This window comes from Schistocerca americana, chromosome 6, assembly GCF_021461395.2.
Source record: "Schistocerca americana isolate TAMUIC-IGC-003095 chromosome 6, iqSchAmer2.1, whole genome shotgun sequence".
In the NCBI taxonomy this organism is placed as follows: Eukaryota; Metazoa; Arthropoda; class Insecta; order Orthoptera; family Acrididae; genus Schistocerca; species Schistocerca americana.
Window position 1 is genome coordinate 40,936,965 of NC_060124.1, and position 24,847 is coordinate 40,961,811.

The window sequence follows — 24,847 nt, forward strand, 5'->3', positions numbered from 1 at the left end:
TAAGGCGGGTACCAGGTTGAGATTCATTGGGAGAGTGCTTAGAAAATGTAGTCCATCAACAAAGGAGGTGGCTTACAAAACACTCGTTCGACCTATACTTGAGTATTGCTCATCAGTGTGGGATCCGTACCAGATCGGTCTGACGGAGGAGATAGAGAAGATCCAAAGAAGAGCGGCGCGTTTCGTCACAAGGTTATTTGGTAACCGTGATAGCGTTACGGAGATGTTTAATAAACTCAAGTGGCAGACTCTGCAAGAGAGGCGCTCTGCATCGCGGTGTAGCTTGCTCGCCAGGTTTCGAGAGGGTGCGTTTCTGGATGAGGTATCGAATATATTGCTTCCCCCTACTTATACCTCCCGAGGAGATCACGAATGTAAAATTAGAGAGATTAGAGCGCGCACGGAGGCTTTCAGGCAGTCGTTCTTCCCGCGAACCATACGCGACTGGAACAGGAAAGGGAGGTAATGACAGTGGCACGTAAAGTGCCCTCCGCCACACACCGTTGGGTGGCATGCGGAGTATAAATGTAGATGTAGATGTAAAAACATTCCGTCTCACGTTCAGCTGCTGAAAGTATCACGGCGTAGGGCCTTTGGGGCAGAGTTGTGCGAACCAGCTCAAAGACAAAAAGACCACCTGATGGCTGTCAAGATGGTCTTCCAGAGACTAGGTTGCGATTTTTCCAGGCCAGATAATATTAGCAATGACAGAACCGGAGGGATCGTGAACGTCGAAAGCACACTTCTAGACTGCATAGAAACGAAGTGCCTTCTTAGGTATGGCCACTGACAACATGCCAGACACAAGATGGCCAAAACCAATGTGCCAGTGGACTCAACATCAAAGAGGAAAGCGTGGAAGACCTTGGAGATGCTGGGAAGACGGCGTCACAGAAACATTGGCTGTTAGCGGCCTTAATGAAGGAAACTGGAAGGACCGCAAATGATGGAAATTGAGATGTGAGAGACGGCGGCAGCCTTAGGAAACTCACCGATGTATACAGGGTTGTCAGTCTGTAAAATTCCGGTTCCTTTTGGTCTCATGAACAACTCGTTTCTTTCATGTTATCGATTGCGCCCATCAGTAGTGCATGTCTTTTCCGTACAGAGACCGTAATTCTTATTTCTGACGAAACTCTTTCATTCAACTACATTGTTTGTGCACGTTTTCAGTAGCCATTTTCCTCCTTTTCCCGAATATGCATAAATCTTGTACTCCATTTAAGTAAGTGGGCCATGTCATGACGACATCTGCAGGGTGTTTCAGAAACGGTTTGATGTTTTCAACGAGGAGAAGAGCAATTCGATATGTGATTAAACTCCTAACTTCTCATGTCTGACAAATTATTGAAGCAACTAAGACTTTTAATTGGAAAAATTGAGTTTTGGTCGTCTTTGGAACACCTTTAAAAGACGTACATAAAACTTTTTTTCTTAGGAGCCAATACTGACTTTCTGGGGCAGCACCTCTTATTATTGATTGGCTAACTACATAAATAAGCATGTTATGAACCCTCAATAGATAAGCTATAGTAACGGCGCGATAAGTTGGCAGCCGGCCGCCAGGTACTGATTGCTAAAAGTCGGCACCGTTCGGAACACTTCCTGTCGACAGTTCCCTGTTTTAGACAGCTGTCACTCTCGGCGATCCCGAAATTGCGACACTGTAATTGCCTGACGAAGTGTTGTGTTATCTTTGTCAGCGGATCGTTAATTGATTAATAACGATAATTATATTCGTATTTTAATACAATATACAGTTGATACGGTATCACAAATGTTTGCAAAATGTTCTAATGTTATTTTTATTGTACCCATTGCATTGTATTCCAACAACCTTAATTTAATTTCATATTCCTTGCAGCAAATATGTACCGCATTTGAAGATGACAGTTTCTATAATGCGCATTCAAGAATCAATATTATTTCCATGTTAAATTTTATGCCAAAGCAGCTGATCGGTACGAGTCGCACATGCCAGTGAATTGTCAGTACTGGAAGACAAACAGTAAAAGATCTTTCCTTCGCGGAAGACCACAGTCACATAGAATTTTTTGAAAGAAATTTTCGCCATTTGACTGTTAGTTATTCATTCATTTTACGCGATCATGATTTCAAGTGCATGTTGAAATGTTTAAACATGTCAGACGTATTTTAACTTTTCAAGATGACCTTGAGAATGGCTATAAAGCAGAAATCATGATTGCGTAAAATAAATGAACAATTAACAGTCAAATACGGAAATTTATTAAAAAAAAAACGAAAAAAGATTGTCTCTGGCACATCCTGTAATACGTCTCTGAGACATGGTGCCATGACGTTCGACAATGTCACTGGTGGAACTTTCTGAAAAAAAGAAATGTAAGAGCTAAGGGGGAAGGGTAGCGCAATCTCACCATAATTATAATAGAAACAAGGCCGACGCAGAAATCTTTACTGAGTGCCACATTTAACTCGTTTTCCGTGCATTTAACCCACTTCTCTTTATTTAAAGAAATATTCCACTTCTTTAAAAAGCCCAGAGCGCCGTAGTAATTCACAGTACGTATCATTAAAAAGTAGTTTCTTCAGTATCTCGAAAGCTAAGAAAAGTAGGATAGTTAAGCATATAATAAAATAGTCACTTCCTCCAATTACTATCGCTTTTGATAACTTCGTTTTCGGGTCTAGAACCGCTTATAAAATAACAAGGGTGTCCCGGTTTGGTGAGACACCATATAAATTATTTTGTTTCTTAACGTAAGAACATATGCTGCTGCCAGTCAGGATTATCTTTCGTTTCAGGAAAAAAATCCTGTTTTAAAGTGTGTTTTTAAATGTGATGCGTGCTTTTTGTTGGGCTGTCCCATCGTTTTCCTGTAAAGAAATTTTGAGTAACGTGTAAATCATGAGCTAACACAATTAACACAAGCTCAAAATTATTCGCAAAGTTTATTTGCGTTTCCTTGTACACAAGCAGAAACACACAAGCATCGGCTGCCATTTGCGCTAGCCCCGTTCGCACACTGACGCATATGTAACGTAACAGGCCGTGCTCCATATCACACTGTTCAGTCACACTTGTGTGACCACCTGTCTAAAGCCTGAATAATCGTATTTTGCAGCACAGACTGCTGCGAGACTTGCAGGAAGAGAATCAGGGAAGTTCTGGAAAAACCGACAGGGATGAGCAGCCATGCAGACTCCAGTATCAAAGCCCGCTGCGCCAGGTTTCTCGTTTGAGGATCCGTGGCGCCAACAGGCCGATCGAGGTGGTCCCACAGATTCTCGATTGGGTTTCAATCCGAGAATGTTGGTAGCTAGTCGATTACGACAAACTCATCCTGGTGTTCTGAAACACGCACTTATAACACTCGTTGCATTGTCCTGCTGGTAGATGTCATCGCGTCGCGAGGAAAAATACAGGGTGATTCAAAAAGAATACCACAACTTTAGGAATTTAAAACTCTGCAACGACAAAAGGCAGAGCTAAGCACTATCTGTCGGCGAATTAAGGGAGCTATAAAGTTTCATTTAGTCGTACATTTGTTCGCCATTTCAGCCAATAAAGTTTTTGGTCCCTTTTTCTTCGAAGGTGCTACTGTAACTGGACTACAGTATCTGGAGATGTTAGAGAATTGGCTGTTCCCTCAGCTCGAACAAGAAGCACAACAATTCATATTTCAGCAGGATGGAGCGCCACCACATTGGCACTTATCTGTCCGTAACTACCTGAACGTCAACAACCCGAGGCGATGGATCGGCCGCCAGGCAGCCCGTGACAGAGCACTTCATCACTGGCCTCCAAGAAGCCCTGATCTTACCCCCTGCGATTTTTTCTTATGGGGGTATGTTAAGGATATGGTGTTTCGGCCACCTCTCCCAGCCACCATTGATGATTTGAAACGAGAAATAACAGCAGCTATCCAAACTGTTACGCCTGATATGCTACAGAGAGTGTGGAACGAGTTGGAGTACCGGGTTGATATTGCTCGTGTGTCTGGAGGGGGCCATATTGAACATCTCTGAACTTGTTTTTGAGTGAAAAAAAACTTTTTAAATACTCTTTGTAATGATGTATAACAGAAGGTTATATTATGTTTCTTTCATTAAATAAACATTTTTAAAGTTGTGGTATTCTTTTTGAATCACCCTGTAAATTGCACGTAGGGTTAGCCGTGGATCCTAAGGATAGATGCGTACTTTTGTTGCTCCACTGTGCTTTCCAGAATGACGAGATCACCCAGGGAATGCCACGAAAACATTTCGCGAACCATAGTCTCCTCCAGCCTGGACGCTGCCGAAGATTGTTGCAGGGTGTCTGCTTTGAGACGTTTCAAGGCATACCTATCAATGGCCGTCTGTCCGATGGAGCATAAAAATTTATTCATCTGAAAAGGCCAACTGTCGCCAATCGGTGGACGGCCAGTTGCAGTATTGGCGTACAATTGCAGCCTCCGTTGCCGACGAAAAGCAGCATGAACGTGGCGCCTGCTGCAGAGGCCCAAACACAGCAAATTTCGCTGAACGGTCGTTGGTAAGACGCTCTTTAGCACCCCTAGGTTGCCAGCCCGGTTAACTGTGCGGTCTAACGCACTGCTTTCTATCTATCTATCTATCTACATCCATACTCCGCAAGCCACCTGACGGTGTGTGGCGGAGGGTACCTTGAGTACCTCTATAGGTTCTCCCTTCTATTCCAGTCTCGTATTGTTCGTGGAAAGAAGGATTGTCGGTATGCCTCTGTGTGGGCTCTAATCTCTCTGATTTTATCCTCATGCTCTCTTCGCGAGATATACGTAGGAGGGAGCAATATACTGCTTGACTTTTCGCTGAAGGTATGTTCTTGAAACTTCAACAAAAGCCCTTACCGAGCTGCTGAGCGTCTCTCCTGCAGAGTCTTCCACTGGAGTTTATCTATCATCTCCGCAACGCCCTCGCGACTACTAAATGATCCTGTAACGAAGCGCGCTGCTCTCCGTTGGATCTTCTCTATCTCTTCTATCAACCCTATCTGGTGGGTATCCCACACTGGTGGGCAGTATTCAAGCAGTGGGCGAACAAGCGTACTGTAACCTACTTCCTTTGTTTTCGGATTGCATTTCCTTGGAAGAATCCTAATGAATCTCAGTCTGGCATCTGCTTTACCGACGATGAACTTTGTATGATCATTCCATTTTAAATCGCTCCTAATGCGCACTCCCAGATAATTTATGGAATTAACTGCTTCCAGTTGCTGACCTGCTATATTGTAGCTAAATGATAAGGGATCCATCTTTCTATGTATTCGCAGCACATTACACTTGTCTACATTGAGATTCAATTGCCATTCCCTGAACCATGCGTCAATTCGCTGCAGATCCTCCTGCATTTCAGTACAATTTTCCAATGTTACAACCTCTCGATATACCACGGCATCATCCGCAAGAAGCCTCAGTGAACTTCCGATGTCATCCACAAGGTCATTTATGTATATTGTGAATAGCAACGATCCTACGACACTCCCCTGCGGCACACCTGAAATCACTCTTACTTCGGAAGACTTCTCTCCACTGAGAGTGACATGCTGCGTTCTGTTATCTAGGAACTCTTCAATCCAGTCACACAATTGGTCTGATAGTCCGTATGCTCTTACTTTGTTCATTAAACGACTGTGGGGAACTGTATCGAACGCCTTGCGGAAGTCAAGAAACGCGGCATCTACCTGGGAACCCGTGTCTATGGCCCTCTGAGACTCGTGGACGAATAGCGCGAGCTCGGTTTCACACGATCGTCTTTTTCGAAACCCATGCTGATTCCTACAGAGTAGATTTCTAGTCTCCAGAAAAGTCATTATACTCGAACATAATACGCGTTCCAAAATTCTACAACTGAGCGACGTTAGAGATATAGGTCTATAGTTCTGCACACCTGTTCGACGTCCCTTCTTGAAAATGGGGATGACCTGTGCCCTTTTCCAATCCTTTGGAACGCTACGCTCTTCTGGAGACCTACGGTACACCGGGACAAGGGGTGTCGGTCCCCGAGAGGACCCGCCCGGCGGTCTAGTGTCGAGGTCCGGTGTGCCGGTCAGTCTGTGGATGGTTTTTAAGGCGGTTTTCCATCTGCCTCGGCGAATGCGGGCCGGTTACCCTTATGTCGACGATTGCTGCGCAAACACTTTCTCCACGTACGCGTACACCACAGTTACTCTACCACGCAAACATAGGGGTTACACTCGTCTGGTGTGAGACGTTCCCGGGGGTGGGGGGCTCCACTGGGGGCCGAACCGCACAATAACCCTGGGTTCGGTGTGGGGCGGCGGTGGGCTGAGTGGACTGCCGTAGCCTGCTGTGGGGTTGTGAAACACTGCGGGGACGAGGCCTCTCCGTCGTTTCTAGGTTCCCAGTTCAATACAATACAATACCCGTAGGTTCATCTGGGCAGTCAGTTGCTCAAGAGTTGCACGTCTGTTCGCCCGCTCACGTATTCACAGCCGTCGTTCACCCCTGTCCTCTACGGCCCGTGGTGCACCACACTTGCCTCTGCCCCAGTTGTGGATTGAACCATTTTGCCATGCACGCGAACAGTTTTACAAACTTAGCCGTTTAGGAACTGCTTCCTGCCTTGGTCCGAAAGCCAGTGATCACACCTTTTAGACGTCAGAAAAATCGCTCTGTACTGTTTTCGCCCCTCCCCCCCCCCCCCCAAGACACGCTTTACATTCCCTCCACTGCTAGTGCTGCCAACTGCCTTCTGTGAGTGGTTATTGGACTTTGACGTCGAACACTGGTGCGGTGGTCACATTAATGTGATAGGACCTTGTAATACTTGTTGCATCTTGCTTGTGCCGGATTACCTCCTTCTAGATTCGAGTACAGAGCGTTTTATTTACTACTCGGCGGAAGTCCATATCTAGCGAGGCAGTCAAACAAGTGCAGAGGTTATGTCAATATTGATACGTCTTGACAGCGTCCCAAACTTCTTTCTCAAAAAATCGTGCATCTCGGTAATTAGCAAATACTTATGATATCTGTGCTAGACGATGAATACCTCGTTTACCGCACATTGCAGCAGTCCTAGTTCTTGCTCTTTCTTACAGTTGTAATTAACACGGTCGAAGGACGTTAGGAAGCACTGTATGCGAGACGGCAACAGATAGCTCTGAACAAACTTTGCACACATTGTCTGTGGCTTACGCTGATGCATGGTGACAAGAAAATTCAGTATCGCACTCGTCAGTAGACACGGGCACTGTTTTTCCACCACTTCGTTGTCATTGGAAGTTGGGAGATATGGTGTGCCTCTCTAGACATAAGGACAAACGACATTGTGCCTAAGTTTTAAAGTAACTGGTTGAAGGTAGTAAACTATGTGATGGCGTAGTAAATGCCTCAACGCTCACACTGCTTGATCTAGAAATAATATCACCGAGTACTATGGTTTAGGGTTTTTTTTGTGACTTTCTGAAATTCGTAGCTGGACGAGCACTTGTCAATTTTCATTTTGGTGCACATTGTACATTACATTTGTGTGGTCTTTGTAACAAGAGGAACCTGTCAGCTGTGTCAGGCATGTCGATGAAATTTTGCATAGATGTCCTTTACTGAAAAAAAAAAAAATCAATAAGCACTTAGTCTTTTAAAGCAAAACTGCGTATTTCTTGAGAAAATCGACGAAGATTTCTGCGTCACTCAAGTCTTAACTAGTATAACCACTTGCAGAGTTCGCCTATTGGCTCAGTAATTAAAGTCTCGGTGTTGAGAATTTACGGACCCCGTTAAAGTCTGCATGTCAGAAGTTCTTTCGTACATAGAACATTTAGTTGCGAAGTGATCAATGCTTCGTTGTCATAAGCAGTCTAATCGTTCGATGTGGAAGAAATCCAGGTGGTTAAAACTTCATTGATGGATCAAAAGACGCATGGTGAATATTAGTATTAGGAGGTAATCTTTTCCAATGATCATAAACAGTTATCTTCTTCTTTCACGTCAGAGAGCCCCGCTATCTAGAGGTAGGTGCGGAAGAGGCGGCCGAGGGGTGGCAAGAGCTCTTGAATATTCTCATTCTTTCAATATTTAACGCTTAGGGCAGCTGACTTGTAGCGTTAAGAAGTTCCACTTTACACAAGCAGCATTTTTGCCCTCTACAGCTCTCGCTAGTACCATGCAAGTTATTCCCGGATGTCTTAACAGATGTCCTATCACCTGTCCCTTCTTGTCAGTGTTTTCCACACATTACTTTCCTCTCTGATTCTGCACAAAACCTCCTCATTCCTTACGTTACCAGTACACCTAATTTTCAACATTCGTCTGCAGCAACACATCTAAATGCTTCGATTCTCCCTGTTGCGGTTTTCCCACAGTCTGTGTTTCACTACCGTTCTATGCTGTGCTCCAAACGTACACTCTCAAAACTTTCTTCCTCAAATTAAGGCCATGTTTGGTTCAAATGGCTCTGAGCACTATGGGACTTAACATCTATGGTCATCAGTCCCCTAGAACTTAGAACTACTTAAACCTAACTAACCTAAGGACATCACACACATCCATGCCCGAGGCAGGATTCGAACTTGCGACCATAGCAGTCGCGCGGCTCCGGACTGAGCGCCTAGAACCGCTAGACCACCGCGGCCGGCTGGCCATGTTTGATACTAGCAAACTTCTCTTGGCCAGAAATGCCATTTTTGCCAGTGCTAATCTGCTTTTGATGTCCTCCTTGGTCCGTCCGTCATTGGTTATGTTGCTGCCTACGTAGTTTTCCTTAACTTCATCTACCGGGTGATCAAAAAGTCAGTATAAATTTGAAAACTTGATAAACCACGGAATAATGTAGATAGAGGTGTAAAAATTGACACACATGCTTGGAGTGACATGGAGTTTTATTAAAACCACCCATATTGCTAGACGCGTGAAAGATCTCTTGCGCGCGTCGTTTGGTGGTGATCGTGTGCTCAGCCGCCACTTTCGTCATGCTTGGCCTCCCAGGTCCCCAGACCTTAGTTCGTGCGATTATTGGCTTTGCGGTTACCTGAAGTCGCAAGTGTATCGTGATCGACCGACATCTCTAGGGATGCTGAAAGACAAAATCCGACGCCAATGCCTCCGGACATGCTTTACTGTGCTGTTCACAACATTATTCCTCGACTACAGCTGTTGTTGAGGAATGATGGTGGATATATTGAGCATTTCCTGTAAAGAACATCATCTTTGCTTTGTCGTACTTTGTTATGCTAAATATTGCTATTCTGATCAGATGAAGCGCCATCTGTCGGACATTTTTTGAACTTTAGTATTTTTTTGGTTCCAATAAAACCCCATGTCATTCCAAGCATGTGTGTCAATTTGTACCTCTCTATCTACATTATTCCGTGATTTATTCAGTTTTCAAATTTATACTGACTTTTTGATCACCCGGTACTTCGTGACCATCAGTCCTCATGTTAAGTTTCTTACTATTCTCATTTCTGCTACTTCCCATTACTTTCGTCCTTTCTTCGATCTACTTTCAGTCCATATTCAGTACTCATTGGACTATTCATTCCATTCAGTAGATCCTGCAATTCTTCTTCACTTTCATTGACGTTGGCAATGTCATCAGCGAACTTTATCACTGATATCCTTTCACCTTGAATTTTAAATTCCACTTCTGAACCTTTCTTTTATTTCCGTCATTGCTTCTTCGGCGTATAGATTGAACAATGAGGGCGAAAGACTGCAGCTCTGTCTTACACCCTTTTAGTTCGAGCACTTCGTTCTTAGTCTTCCACTCTTATTATTTCCTCTTGGCTCTTGTACACGTTATGTATATCACCCTTCTCTCCCTATATCCTACCCCTATTTTCCTCCTTGCACCACTTGACGTTATGGAACGTTTTTTCGAAGTCGACAAATCCTATGAATGTGTCTTGATTTTCCTATTGTCTTGCTTCCATTATCAACTGTAACGAGAGAACTGACTCTCTGGTACCCTCGCCTTTCCTAAAGTCAAACTGATCGTCATCTTCCACATGCTAACTTTTCATTTCCATTCTTCTGTATATTATTCTTGTTAGCAACTTGGATTCATGATATGTTAAGCTCATTGCGAAATAATTCTCACACTTGTCATCTCTTGTAGTATTCGGAACAGCGTGGATGATATTTCTCCGAAAGAGAGAGGGTATATCGCCAGATTCATAAATTCTACACACCAATGAGAATAGTCGTTTTATGCCACTTCCCCCAATGATTTTAGAAATTATAATGAAATGGTATCTAACTCCTCTGCCTTATTTGATCTTAAGTCTTCCAAAGGTATTCTGATTTTAACACTGGATCCCTTTTCTCTCCTATATCGACTCCTTTTTCTTCTATCACGTTATCGGACAAGTCTTCCTCCCCGTGGAGACCTTCAATGTATTTTTTCCACCTATCGGCTCTCTCCTCAGCATTTAACAGTGATATTCCATTTAGATTCCTTGTATGACCACCCGTGCTTTTAATGGCACCGAGTGTTGTTTTGGCTTTTCTATATGCTGAGTCAGTCCTCCCGACAGTCATTCTTTTCGATTTCTTCAATTTTTCATGCAGCCATGTCGTCAATACTCCCCTGCACTTCTTATTTATTTCATTCCTCAGAGACTTGCGTTTTTGTATTCCTGAATTTTCCTAATCATTTTTGGACTTCCTTCTGTCATGGATCCACTGAAGTATTTCTTCTGTTATCCATAGTTTCTTCGCATTTACCTTTTTTGTGCCTATATTTTTCTTTCCAAATTCTGTGATTGCCCTTTTTAGAGATGTCAATTCCTTTTCAACTGTACTGAGATATTCCTTATTGCAGTATCTATAGTCTTGCAGAACTTAAAGCGTATCTCTTGATTCCATAGTACTTTCGTATCTCAGTTCGTAGCGTATTGATTCTTCCTGACTACACTCTTAAACTTCAGCCTACTCTTTATCACTACTACATAGTGATATTTGCAACTGGGTACGCCTTGCAATCCACTACCTGATTTCGGAATCTCTATCTGACCATAATGTAATCTAACTGGAATCTTCCCGTATCTCTCGGCCGTTTCCAAGTATACCACTCCAAATTGTTCAAATGGCTGTGAGCACTATGGGACTTAACATCTGAGGTCATCAGTCCCCTAGAACTTAGAACTACTTCAACCTAACTAACTTAAGGACATCACACACATCCATGCCCGAGACAGGATTCGAACCTGCGACCGTAGCAGTCGCGCGGTTCCGGACTGAAGCGCCTAGAACCGCTCGGCCACCGTGACCGGCTACACCACTTCCTCTTGTGATTCTCGAACAGAGTATTCGCTGTGGTTAGCTGAAATTTATCGCAGAACTCAACTAGTCTTTCTCCTCTCATTCCTAATACCAAGCCCATGTTCTCCTGTAACTCTTTCTTCGACACCTTCCCCTGCAAATGCGTTCCAGTCCTCCATGACTATTCCATTCCCATATCCCTTTACGTACTGCGTTACCCGTTCAGTATCCTCATATACTCTCTTCATTTCTTCATCTTCGACTTGTGACATCAGAATGTGTATCTAAACTATTGTTGTCGGGGTTGGTTTGCTATCGATTCTAATGAAAACAATCCTGTCACTAAACTGTTTACTGTAACGCACTCTCTGCCCAAACCTTCCTATTCATAACGAATTCCACTCCCGTTATTTAATGCTGCTACTGATATTACGACATAATCATCTGGCCAGAAACCGTTGTCTTCTTTCCATTTCATTTCACCGATCCCCATTACGTCTAGATTGAGCCTTTGCATTACGCTTTTCAGAGTTTCTAGCTCCCCTACCACGTTCAAGCTTCTGACATTCCACGCCCCGACTCGTAGACGTTATCCTTTCTTTGGTTATTCAATCTTTTTCTCATGATCACGTTGCCCTTGGCAGTCCACTCCCGGAGATCCGACTGGGTGACTGTTCTGGAATCTTTTGCCAATGGACAGATCATCATGACACTTTTCAGTTACAAGCCACATGCCCTGTGGATGAACATCATGTGTGTTTAATGCAGTGGTTTCCATTGCCTTATGGATCCTCACGCCGTTGAATATTGCTTGCTTTCGCCCTTAGGATCAGTTTCTCACCCCAAGGGCAAGAGAACCTTGAACATCTGTGTGTTCCTTCACCCTCTTTGACAAGACCGTTGGCAGAATGAGGGTGACTTCTTACGCCGTGCGTTTTCTACCGCCTTTGGTCATGCTTTTATCCAAAATTTAAGCGGTGGTGGGGTTCGAACCCGGGACCAAGGATGTTTTGTTTACTAATCAAATATGCTACCCCTTTTTTGTAATAATTTTTCGCGATTTTGCTTGTCATCCTTTCGCAGCGATCACACTAACCTTCTCTCTATCGTTCCAATTTTAATATATGTTCCGCCGAAGCAAGTGCACCTCTAGAGCGCCGGTGCTGACGTTCGTCGTGCATCTCACATTTATTTCTGCGGTAGTTTCACGCATTGTTGCTTGTCTGTTATCAGTGACAACTCTAAGCTAACGCCACTGCTGTCGGTCGGTAAGTGAAGGCCGTCGGCTACCGCGTTGCGTGGTGAGAGGTAATGCCATGAAACGTGGTATTCTTAGCACACCCTTGACCCTGTGGATCTCCGAGTATTGAATTCCCTAATGATTACCGAAATGGAATGTCCCACTTGTCTAGCTCCAACTACCATTTCCTGTTGTCAAAGTCTTAACAGACTTTGAGAATTCCCGTCGTGCAGCCATTACAAGTCGTAAAGCATGTATCACTTGAGTACAAATGACAGATCCGCCAATGCACCGCCCTTTTGTACCTTATGTACAAGATACTACTGCATTCAGTATATGCGCATATCGCTATCCCAGGACACGTCATTGTGTTCCACTGTTTATTTCTGTAGGGGTCGGTGGGTTGTGACCCGTACGAAACAGGATGTCAAAGTATGGAGCATGGTTGTGAGGGCTTGTCGGGTACCGTGGGTGATAATGAGACAGCATCAGCGAATTACAAATTTATACCACAGCAGCGAGAAGGGCTGCAAACACAGCAGGCTGAGACGATTACGCTGACGCGCACAGCTCGGCAGTCTTCAGTACTTTGCCCTGGAGCTGTCACGACAGCTGACGCCCTGTAGGGTAGGCAGCCAATCTGGCGGCAGACGGCGCCCAACAGCCCGACTAAGCACACTCGTGGACTTTGTAGGGAGTGCCCCCAGTAATCTCCCGGCAGCTCTGCGAGGGATAGCGATAGTAGTGGAGAGTTATGGCATTGCCTCTCCACCAGAGCAAGGCCGTGGACACCAGTGTCTGTTCACGGGGTGTGTGTCGTAGGCAGCAGCAGCTAGCGTGCCTCCCAAGTACAGTGAAGGTGAGGTAGAAGGCTCCACGCCTTTAAGTCAGCAGATGAGACGTTGGCAGTTCTCAATGGCTAAGTCCAGTAGACTGGCTGCAGTCTCGGAGGCAGTAGTCATCTGGCGAACAGAATTCAGTGCGTCACAGGACCTGTCTCGATGCTGGCTAACTACAAATGGGAGACAGAAGGGCTTGGGAACTCAACATTTATAGTTATCTGTCAGACGCAACGATGTTGTGTACTGGCCAGGATAACAAAATTTTGCCTCGTTTTCTATGTTCGTCAGCAGCCTTCACTGCACCTCGGTGTCTTAACTGTGACGTTCAGCTCTTCAGCTTGGCGCTTTTTCGCAATATCAGTGGGCTGAAAGGCGTTCTTGTGTAAGATGTGTGTGTCGTTACTGCGCCTTACAGTGCTGTTAGAGCGACGTTGTGTTCCTTCCACAGTGAGATTATCTTGCTGAACTGGCGATGCAGACATCTGGCTGAAGCGATGTGTTGCAGTGATGTCACTTGTGTGGCACGATATTGCAGTATTGGCACTCCTACCTTTTTGTCTTTCCGATTTCGACCCTGTGCTCGAGCCTGCCTTGGCTTGGCTTGGCTCGGCGCTGGCCGGGGGAACCTTTAAATATTTTTATTTTCACCAAGTATATCTTCTTCCAGGACATCACTTCTTACATTTTTATCCCAGTCACCTTACATTCACGTTGTATGCTTTCAAGCTTGTTTTATATTGTATCCTCTTTACTTTTGATATAACATCCTACACTAAATGGTAACACGTAAAAACTTATGTGGCAACTGTGATGCAAATTAACACTTCTCGTGTAATGCCTTTGTAACTGAATTGTGTAGGTACAGCCTTCAAGCGCATTTTAAATTTTTTATCGTTTTCAACTTTTATCTTACACTATCAAACGTCCCAACGATTTGCCGTTGCTAAGTATGTATGGAAATTGAATATATATGTTCTAATCTCCTTCTCCACCCTCTCTCTGTCTATCTTCTCCTCCCCCTCTCCTTGGCAATATCCTCCTCTCCCCCCTCACTCTCCTTCTTCTCCCTCTCCATGTCTATTTCCCCCACCACCTTTCTGTCCGTCTCCTCTAGCCCCCTCTATCTGACCTTGCGCCTTGTTGCAAACTAAAACTTGATTGGGAACTGAAGTTGCTTAAAATAAATGGGTAAATCGATTGGAATAACTGGTGTGTGTGTGTGGTATGAGAGAGACCTCTGTAACGGCTGGAATTTTGAGGATAGTAAATTCAGTGACGGTATATTTCCCATAGTTTTGATCTGTCAACGGCTGGGTTTGCAAAGTTTTGGACGATTCAGATTCCTGACTTCGTGTCCTTCAGTGCTGACGTTAGACTGGTGTACAAACTGTAGCGAAACTTTCGCTCCCTGTGTTATATACCCTGCTATCTTCAGAATTTCAGAGTGTATTCCAGTCGGATTTGTCAAAAGTTTTTTAAAAACGTGTGAGGGGCGTTCAGTAAGTAATGCAACACATTTTTTCTCGGCCAATTTCGGTTGAAAAAAATACTGAATTTTTTGTGGGACATCATAGGATATTCCCACTTCAGACCCTGTAGTTTCATGAAGTTCCACTATATGGCGGCGCTATACTTAGTCTTCAAAATGGTGTCTGCAACACAGGTGCGTTCCAAGCAGAGAGCTGTCATTGAGCTCCTTTTGACAGGAAAACAGAGCATCACAGATATTCAAAGGTCCTTGCAGAATGTTTACAGAGACCTTGTACTGAAAAAGGAGGGTGAGTTATTGGGCGATGTGTCTGTTATTATTACAACAAGGTCGTGCAAGCCTGTCCGGTCTCCCATGTGCTGGCCTCTGCACAGAGCTGTGATGCCTGCCATGTTGAAACTTGCTGCAATGTTGAAACGTGCGGATTCTTTCATTCGAGCTGATAGACACATCACAATCAAACACCCCACAGCTCAACTGGACGTCTCTGTTGGTGGTGCTGACACACTCATCCACCATTTGGGGTACTCAAAGGTGTGTGCCCAATGGGTTCATTGCCACCTAACTGAAGACCATAAAGAGCAACAAAGGACCATCTGTGCGGAATTGTGTGCAGGTTGCGAAGCTGATCGTGACAGATTACAGATGATGAACGATAGGTTCTTCACTTTGAATCAAAAACAAAACGACAATCCGGGGAGGAGCCACAGCACCTCTCCTCAGAAAAAGTCCACAGCTGCACCGTCAGATGGTAAAGTCATGGCGATGGTCTCCTGGGACTTTGAAAGCTTATTCTGTTTGATGCCCTTCCTCATGTTGCAATGATCGACTCTGAAGTGTAATGTTCTACGCTCAGGAAACTGAAGAAATGGATTTAGTGTGTTTGTCACCACAAAAATGCAAACAAACCTCTTCTTCTCCATGACAATGCGAGGCCTCACACAAGTTTGTGCTCACAAAACTCTATTGGACTGTTCTTCCTCATCCATTCTACACCTTCCGACTTTCCTCTGTTTGGCCCAATGAAGGAGGTACTCCATAGGAATCAGTTGTGGATGATGTGGAGTTTATTGATGCAGCAAGACATTGACTCCAACGTCAACCAGAGTGGTACCAAGCGGGTGTACAGGCCTTCCCGGTAAGGTAGCCACAAGGCCATCTCATTGATTGCAAATTGTGTTGGAAAATAATGTTTTGCAGCCATAAGAGTGGGGAATAATATGGTGTTTTGACATCCTGAATAAAACCAACCTGCTTTGAGAAAATAATGTGTTACATTACGTATTGAACACCCCTCATACAAATGTTATATATGTGGTTTTGTTTTTCTTTAACCTACATAGCCAGTATTGCCTTGTGGCTTCCTACATGTCTCCAGAACCAAAACTGATCTTACCTGAGGTCAACTTCTTGACATTATCGCTAAACACTTTTACGATGTGACATGCCCAAGATGTTCACCACATATCTTGTAATTTGGTAGTATTGGGTTGTTTCTCTATCATATAAGAGTATTGCTGCATTTATTCATCACACCAACCAAAAATTTTCTTTTGATGTGAAAAAAACTATTCACTCATCAGTCAAAATTTCTTGAGAAAAACTAACGCCAGATTTGGTTTGCTTATAACTAGGAGACTAATAATGCGTAAATGAAGGTTGAGCTTACAGTGGACACCTAAATCATGTCTGCAGTACTTGTTTATCACACGATATTTGCAATGCCTGTGACGTGGCCGTTCAAGTGAATAGGGCTGGTCCGTGAACATTTTTGACACAAATGAACTTGTCATTTGGCAGCCCTTTTCCCCCCATTTTTCTCACATACACTTCCATGCGTGTAGTTTTTGCTACTAACGATAAAATAAATGTCGGGTGACTAGGGCCTCCTGTCGGGTAGACGGGTTCACCAGGTACAAGTCTTTTGATTCGACCCCACTTCAGTGACTTGATCGTCAATGGGGATGAAATGATGATGATTGGGACAACACAACTCCCAGTCCCTGAGTGGAGAAAATATCTGACCCAGCCAGGAACCAAACCCAGGCCCTTAGGATTGATATTCTGTCACGCTGACCACTCAGGTACCTGGGACGGACGCTACTGATGATGATAACAATGTATACAATCTTCCACTTGGATGTCAATGGCACCTCTCACAGCTTGGCACCCCAAGCGACCACTACTAATTGCTTTACGCCTTGTATCGAACTCTTACAGTTGTGGTGCCTCTGGCACCCTTTCCAGCTTGACACCCCAATTGAGGACTTGTGTCACTTGAGCCTCTGGTCCTGCCAGTGTATTCACATGGACATGATTGTTATGAATTAGCTTTGCATAAAGTTATAAATTACTGTAATATGGAAACACATTTATCTGGGACACTGATTCGGATGTCATTGTGAAGAACTTGAAGAGCACTAGTAAAATCCAGAGTGATACAAAAAAAATATTTGTCAGAATATAAATGGAAATTGGTATTAAATTGAACATTACAAAATAACAAAAGGTATCATAAATATGCTTGGAATTACAGAAAATGCAAATCGGAGGAAAGCTCACATTGAAAGCAATTCCGAAAGCCAAAGAAGTCCAATGCCAAACTAATTCAAGAGCTATGGCAGTGCAAAAAGGAAATGGAAAAATAATGGTGCAAATGATTATGTAGCTAGTTCATTGGACATACAGCACCTAGCAACAGCTCAAACTTGTGATTTATGTATTCTGTAACAATTATACTACTCTGGGTAACCGTTGTATAAAGAGGATAAATTACAAATTAATACAAAATGCTTGTTATGATTTTATCTCTACATTCTCATGAAAAATTTATGTCTAGACCTGAACTGTATGCACAACTTTTTCCCCCTTGTACAACTGCTAGGACCCTTTTAAGTCCAATAGTGTTGGAATTCCGTTTGTCATAAGATTCATCATATTCTCAATATAGGAATATTATCCTGTCTGTAATAGATATCCTCCTTATTTTAAAGAGACTTTGTGAGAATTGTCTCATTGTTAACAAATTTTGATGCAGGAGGATTGAGTATTGTCTTATTAATATTAACTGTCTGCAGACCCACCACAAAAAGCACTATCTGGTGAAAACTTATCAGGTGTTGTCAATACATAGCCTTTCCTGCAGTACTCTTGATGGGTTTGTGTCCAGATCTTACAGTCTTACTGGAACAGCGAGATTATCAAAGAGTGTTCTCACCTGAAGGTGACGTCCAAGATGGACCACTAAAATATTAGGAAGAGTGTATGATCTGGCTGCAAGCTTATCACTTACTGATGTTTCATTATAAGAGACAAACATGCATTTTTACTTTAATCTCCTTTTTATTTTCTGTCTAAGCTTAAAATCTGTGAAATCACAGTTTTTCTCTTAATGACCAGTGGCTATAGGTGGTCTTTGCCATAATGTAAAACAGACCCATTTCAACGTCAACTCTATCCTTACTTCCTTGAATTCCATACAGCTTGCTGTTGGAAAATCTCTCTTTATTTCCAGCAACTTCATTCTAATAACTTCTCAAATAATAGGGAAAGTTTACATTGTACTGTACACAGTACTGTCTACGCCCTGCTACTTTAATTCATGAAACCTTCTTTGCAAAGGTTCTCTGGAATTATTGACTGTACAACCTTATCTATCACCAGCTATGAACAGACCCTTGTAACGCTGAATTTTATTTCTATAGCACATTTGTTGTGGCTTCCACTTCATTAATGAACATTAGTCATTGTTGTGAACCATGAACTCATAGAATCATGTATGTCAACCATACAATCAAGATCTTTGGCACAATGTAAAAATTCAAATTTATGCGACCACAAAAAAATATCTAGCCTACTAATAATTTAGATTATCAATCAGTTGAATACAGCATATAATACAAACTCAAATAGGTCAGTCAGGATAACAACTAGAGGATACTAAACAGGCTTTGTCAATGCATTATGCATCATATACAAATAAGCATTTCAGCTGTCATGCCAAATTTTATACTCCTGATTGAAAAGTTTTGAAGGGAGATTGGTCGAAAACCAACTGAAGATGATAAATATGAGTATGACAGTTGATAGCAGTGCGGACATATTCTCTGTTGTCACAGTGAGAGTTGTTGCGCTTTTGCCCTGTGAATTCTATAAGATTTGTTCTGTACGTTGTTTAGGCCAGTAAAATTAATTACAAAAAGGGGTTTGCTTTGCGAAAATTAATGTAGGGCTCTGATATGAATAATGTGAGTTTGTTCCAATATCTGAGTGGAGCTTCAACTGCGATGAAAAGAAAACAACCAAAATTTCAGACAGCTTTCTTTTTTTCCCAAATTTTTCCAAAACTAAGTGTTAAATTGGAAAAGCAGAAGCTACCAAAGATGTAGAGAATTAAATTCTACATCAACTGACTACCATAAATTTTCTGTTTGATTAAATTTTCCCATAGAGAAACTACATCAGAAAATGGTAACTTTCACACTTTTCAAAGCACAAAATGGGAAATATAGCCCTATACCTGAGTTACATAAATATGTTATTGTCATCTCTTGGGTCACCTTGGTAACAGACATGCAATAATTACGCCTATAAAATTTAAGTGCTTAATCACTAAAAAACTATGTTAAACATTGACATCAAATAGTTGATTCTGACACTTATTTCTACATTATTCTGAAATATGAATATGATATTGCCCCTCCTTGCAGTTGTTGCATCACTTTACAACTGCATTCCCCCATTTGACTTCGTGTTGATAACTCTGTTCTCGCCTGACAAGAAATCCTGTTCGTCCTGTTGCCACAGTTCTCAGATTTCCATTACATCTAACGTCAACTTATCCATTTCTCTTTTCAGGTTGTCTAATGTACCTACATGATAAAGAGATCTAACATTCCACACTCCAACATGCAGTACACCAGATTTGTTTTCTCTGATGACAACATCCTCCTGAGTTGTCCCTGCCTTGAAGTTCAAATGGGGGACTATATCACCTCTGAAGTATTTTAGCAAGGGAGATACCATCATCATTATACCTTCTGAAACCTTATGTTACTCTGAACCCTCACAGATACTGCTCCAATATTGTTGCACCTATGGTAAAGTTATCTATATAATTGAACAACACAAGCAGCCCCACCATGGCAAATCCATGTTTCATGGAAAGGGGGGCTCACACATCAGAACATAGTAACACTTAATCACTCACTTGGCCAATATCTCTTTTGAACATACCCCTTTCTCATTTGATATATGACACGGAGTCATGACCTCTTGTTAAATCAAAACAATTCTGCTGTTCCTTGTAACATAAATCAGAAGATGTCTTTTATAATTGTGTCCTACAACTGACACAACTTCCAATATACATGTCAGAATGCCTATTGCAAACACTACCTTCTGAAGTGAGTGGAGAGATATACAAAAATAGCTTGTTGCCTGTCATACATATCATCTTAATGAAGGGTTCTGCATACAAACATTACTGCCTGGAGGTGGGTGGTGAGATGTACACAAATAGATGGTCACCTGTCATACATATCACCTTTATGGAGGATTCTGCATGCATCAGTTGACATTATCATCCATCCTATGACTGCAGTAATTACAGGCCTTATCTGGGGTCAGATCATGATCAACAGCATATGTCATAAATGCATGTCATAGCTCTTAGTCATTTTTGGATGATCCAGGATGCCTACCTGTTAAGTACTCTTTTAAAGCATATTAGTAAAAGACACACACTCAATTACCGGACTGAGTTTGATATGTCTCTGTGATCCCCAGTGGCTCACTCATAGTTAAGTGAGAGCGCATTAGATACCCAAGCTGTTCTCTCCCACCATCACAGTTGTTCTCTCTCCCCATCACAGCATCAACTACCATCCTACTCACAAACATTAAAATGTTGGCTAAGCACTGATTGTACAATCAATCATTATTGTGTAGAACATGCAGTTTTGAATGACATTACCATGGTTTAAATTTCTTTGCAATGTACAGCACTGATCTTGACTTATGCACTCTTCTGTTGAAGTCAAGTACTGTCACGTGTTTTCTTATTTTCTACAACACAGTCAGAATGAAATTCAGCCAATAGAAATAACATGATTTGCAGAATTCAGCTAATGAGTTTTCTTTGTTTACTAGGATATTGGAGAGATACATAGTTGTCACCACTAGATTGTGGTGGTGGGAAAAGAAGAAACAGACAGTTCCAAAGATTTTTGTGCAAGTGGCAAGGACATATCCAAACAAAGTTGCCTTCCGGTTTGAGAAGAAACTGTGGACATTTTCCCAGGTATTATTACAATGTTATGTTGACATAGTTACTACTTTGACATGCAAATCATATACTACCTCCACTTCGGTATTTGTATTTCTAATTGTCACTTGTATGTAATGACATAGAACAGTAGGTCCGAACCTGGGGCTAATTATATTGTGAAGGGTAAAATGTAATTTTCTGAGGGGTAAAAACAAAGGGGTTCAATTGTATTATGCCCACGAAGCTGAATTATCTTTAAAAGATCATTACTATTACACTATTTCATAAGACTGTAAAACACTATTTCATAAGACTGTAAAACTGATTACATAAATTACTGAAAAGAAGATACTTTTTTCAAATACAAGCAATGATTTGTGCCATGCATTTATGAAAGTGAAATTGAGGCGTGTACATGTAGTACATCATGTATGAAAAAGCCTGCTCCAAGTTGTAGGTAGTTCCCGCAATAAATCAGGAACTGCAGCATTATTTAATGATCTTTCCTTCATGGGGGACCACAGTCATGTAGAATTTTTTTAAAGAAATTTTCGCTATTTGACTGTTAATTGTTTGTTTATTTTATATGATCATGATTTTGGCTCTGTAGCCATTCTCAGGTGCATGTTGAAATATTTAGGTCTGACAGGTCAAAGATGACATGTCACAGACATGTCAGTCATACTTTAATATTTCCATATGCACTTGAGAATGGTTACGAAGCCGAAATGATGATTGTGTAAGTTAAATGCTTCATTATTTGTTTCATAATGGATAAATGGGCTAATTTAGAGCCCAACACTACAGTAACTATGTAATAGCTACTACATTGCTGTAGGACCTCTACCATATTATTATTATTATTATTATTATTACTGTTATTGTTAGTGGCAGTGGTCATGCACAAAGCATTGGCAGACTGATTTCTTCAGTTTCTATCAATTCAGAAGTAAGGGATGGAGCAATCAATTGACTCCAGAAATGTAACTCATCTATTAAAAAAAAGTGTTAAAATAAGAAATACTGATAGTCTCATTAGTTTGTGGCTAAATAAAACACCTACATATCATTTATTCTTCATTATTTTAAAAATAAGAGTGGTCAAAGAATATCATTTTTCATTCTAAATTTTTGTCAGGTACTAATAATGACGATAGTGGAGGGGGGGGGGGGGGGGGGGGAGCGGGACATCAGGCGTAGTAGCTAATATCTGATTACAGTCAGGGGCAGCGGCGGATACAGAAAAACGTCAAGGATGGGGCACTAAAGATATCTTGAGCTATTTTTACTTTTACCTTAATAAAAAATAGTCAAGTCACACACAAAGTTTAAGAAAGTTTTATTTAAACTGATTATACACTGTTACAAGACAATGTCATCTTATGATATAAAAAAGTTACTATTGTGGTTTTCTTCCTTAAATGATGAATTCTGTGTGCCTATTCTTCCTGGCAAATTGGTTAATTACATCGTCAATAGGACAATGAATGTCAGAGCTAAGGCATTAAGTTGATCCTCCTCCGTTGTCGACCTCGAAGGTTCTCTGTACAAGAAAACAGTAGAATATTCACGACTTTCCTCAAACAAATGCCAGACAGAATAACATATCGAGATCACCAGAATGGCCGCGAATTTTCTCGAAGTTTTAGCTATCTATGTGCCAGACAGAAATGTATAAAATATGACGACACGGATGTGCGTGCTACATAGGAAAGTACGGTAACTCGATTCAGTCGAGTCAAAGTTGGGAACCCTTGACATAGAAGGAAGTTCATTTTTGAAAGTGTATATATTGTGTTACAACGTATTGAATAATTATCATTTTTCAGGTGGATGAATATTCAAACAAAGTTGCTAATTACTTTAGAAGTCAAGGATTTAAAAGGAATGACACAATAGCTCTTATGATGGATTCACGACCGGAATTTGTGTTTATATGGCTGGGTCTAGCAAAGATCGGTGTAGTAACAGCACTCATAAATTCTAATTTACGGAAAGGTCCGCTGATCCACTGTATTAATGCAGCCAATAGCTCTGGTCTCATCTATGGCTCTGAGCTAGCAGAAGGTAAGCTGTGCAGTTTTTATATACAAAGTTAATATTATCACTTTTAACTCTCAATGAAAGTGAGATAAAGCGCTGTGTGTCCAGAACTGTTGAATGTAGTAATAATTTGTTACATGTAATAACAAGTAATTTGATAATAACTTCAAGAATTTTCATAATTGTTTTAATTACAAGTATTTGACATCACTATCCTGGCCTATCAGTCGCTATCGTTATGTATGTGCTCTTTGCTTTTCATTCTAACATAAGTAGTCCACATTAAGCAGCGCCATGACCTTGTGAAAGGATGCTGATGACCAAGCTGTTTAATACCCAACAATTTTAAATCCATCCACCTATCCATCCATTCACAATGTGTACAGCAAGTGTGCATGTAGTATAGGATACAAGGAAAACATCACTTGTATAAGTAATATGGTTTTATTCCAACTGAAGCTCAAATGATCCCTGTAAATACAGCAGCACTGGTAAATATACTGTAATTGGCACAAGTGGCAAATTTTGTACAATACTAGGGCATGTTATTGTCATCTTAGTACCAAAATTCTGTTATTGTTGCTATTAGTAGGCAGGTATTAAAATAAGTTTAAGACTGTTGTTATATTAAATAAAGTGCTTATATGGTGAAACCTTGATGTTTCAACAATAAAGATTTGAAAAGTTGAGAAGTGGCCAGTATAGCTGTAAGTCAAAGAAAAGGAAAGAATATACTGAAATATGGTCTGTGATGAGAGAGTAATGGGAAACAATAAAGAAAAAGAAATAAGGAGGAAATTATGGAGAGGAAGCAGCAAATGAAAAGACAGAAGATTTGAACATGATTCAAAAGAAAAAAAAAATACTAAAGCAAAACAATGACACCAAGAAATAGTGAAGGGAAGGGGTGGTTTGGAGGAGGAAGAATTTGGTGGTAAAGTTGGCGTTAGGAGTATAGCTACTGTGTTACTGAGTATTATTTGTTACAGGGCAGCCCATCTGTCTGTGTCCCTTCACTAACCATTTCTTGAGCAACCTTAAACCCATGCTTCTTTCGTGCCCACTCTACACATATCCATTTACTAAACCTATCCCTTTACACAAATATCCCTCATGTAAGGAGGGCTACTGACAACTTTCTCGACCAGAGCCCACCCAAAATGAAACCTATGATGATCTTTCTCCTCACATTAATAAATATCAGATTTGGCGGAAACTATTCCCCCATTGAGGGGTGCGCAAAGAAATGATAAAGTATAAAACCATGGGAACAAGCTGATCCCACACTTCTGACAAAATTTACAAGAATCGGTTACAGAGAGAATGCATTGAATCCTCTGACTTTGTCCTTTTTTTTAAAAAAAAAACATAAACAGTATTTTCACCATTCTGATCTACAAGTAGGCTGAATTGTAGAATTCCTATGTGAAATCTTACAAGATGATTGAGCTGCTGAACCAAAATTCTCATTAACTAGGGACTTCTTGGACAACTGCCACAGTCCATTTATTAGGCTTGCTCAGGTATCTGAAACTGTACATGAATGAACCAGTATGTTCCTTGCTACTTCTGGCACCAAGATTGATCTTTAGAGTTAAATTGAACACATTCTCGGCAGTCCATAAGACCTACTAAACGGTACTAGTTCCAACTCATCAGAGGAACTTCAGAATTTATCCCCTCTAAACACAAATTAGCAAAAATTAAACTGGTAATAGGGACAGAACACACCGCAAGAGGTGG

At 41.7% G+C, this 24,847-nt stretch overlaps 1 protein-coding gene and 1 pseudogene across 1 annotated transcript in view; one reads left to right on the forward strand and one right to left on the reverse strand.

The window, feature by feature from the left end:
* The window catches only part of LOC124619213 (long-chain fatty acid transport protein 1-like), a 330,911-nt gene that overhangs the window by 195,763 nt on the left and 110,301 nt on the right, over nucleotides 1-24,847 (forward strand). Inside the window, exons 2-3 of the mRNA XM_047145433.1 lie at nucleotides 20,944-21,094; nucleotides 22,891-23,128. Coding sequence (XP_047001389.1) covers nucleotides 20,944-21,094; nucleotides 22,891-23,128 — 389 coding nt within the window. The remainder of the gene's footprint in view (nucleotides 1-20,943; nucleotides 21,095-22,890; nucleotides 23,129-24,847) is intronic.
* Nucleotides 12,268-12,364, reverse strand: LOC124620914 (annotated as a pseudogene).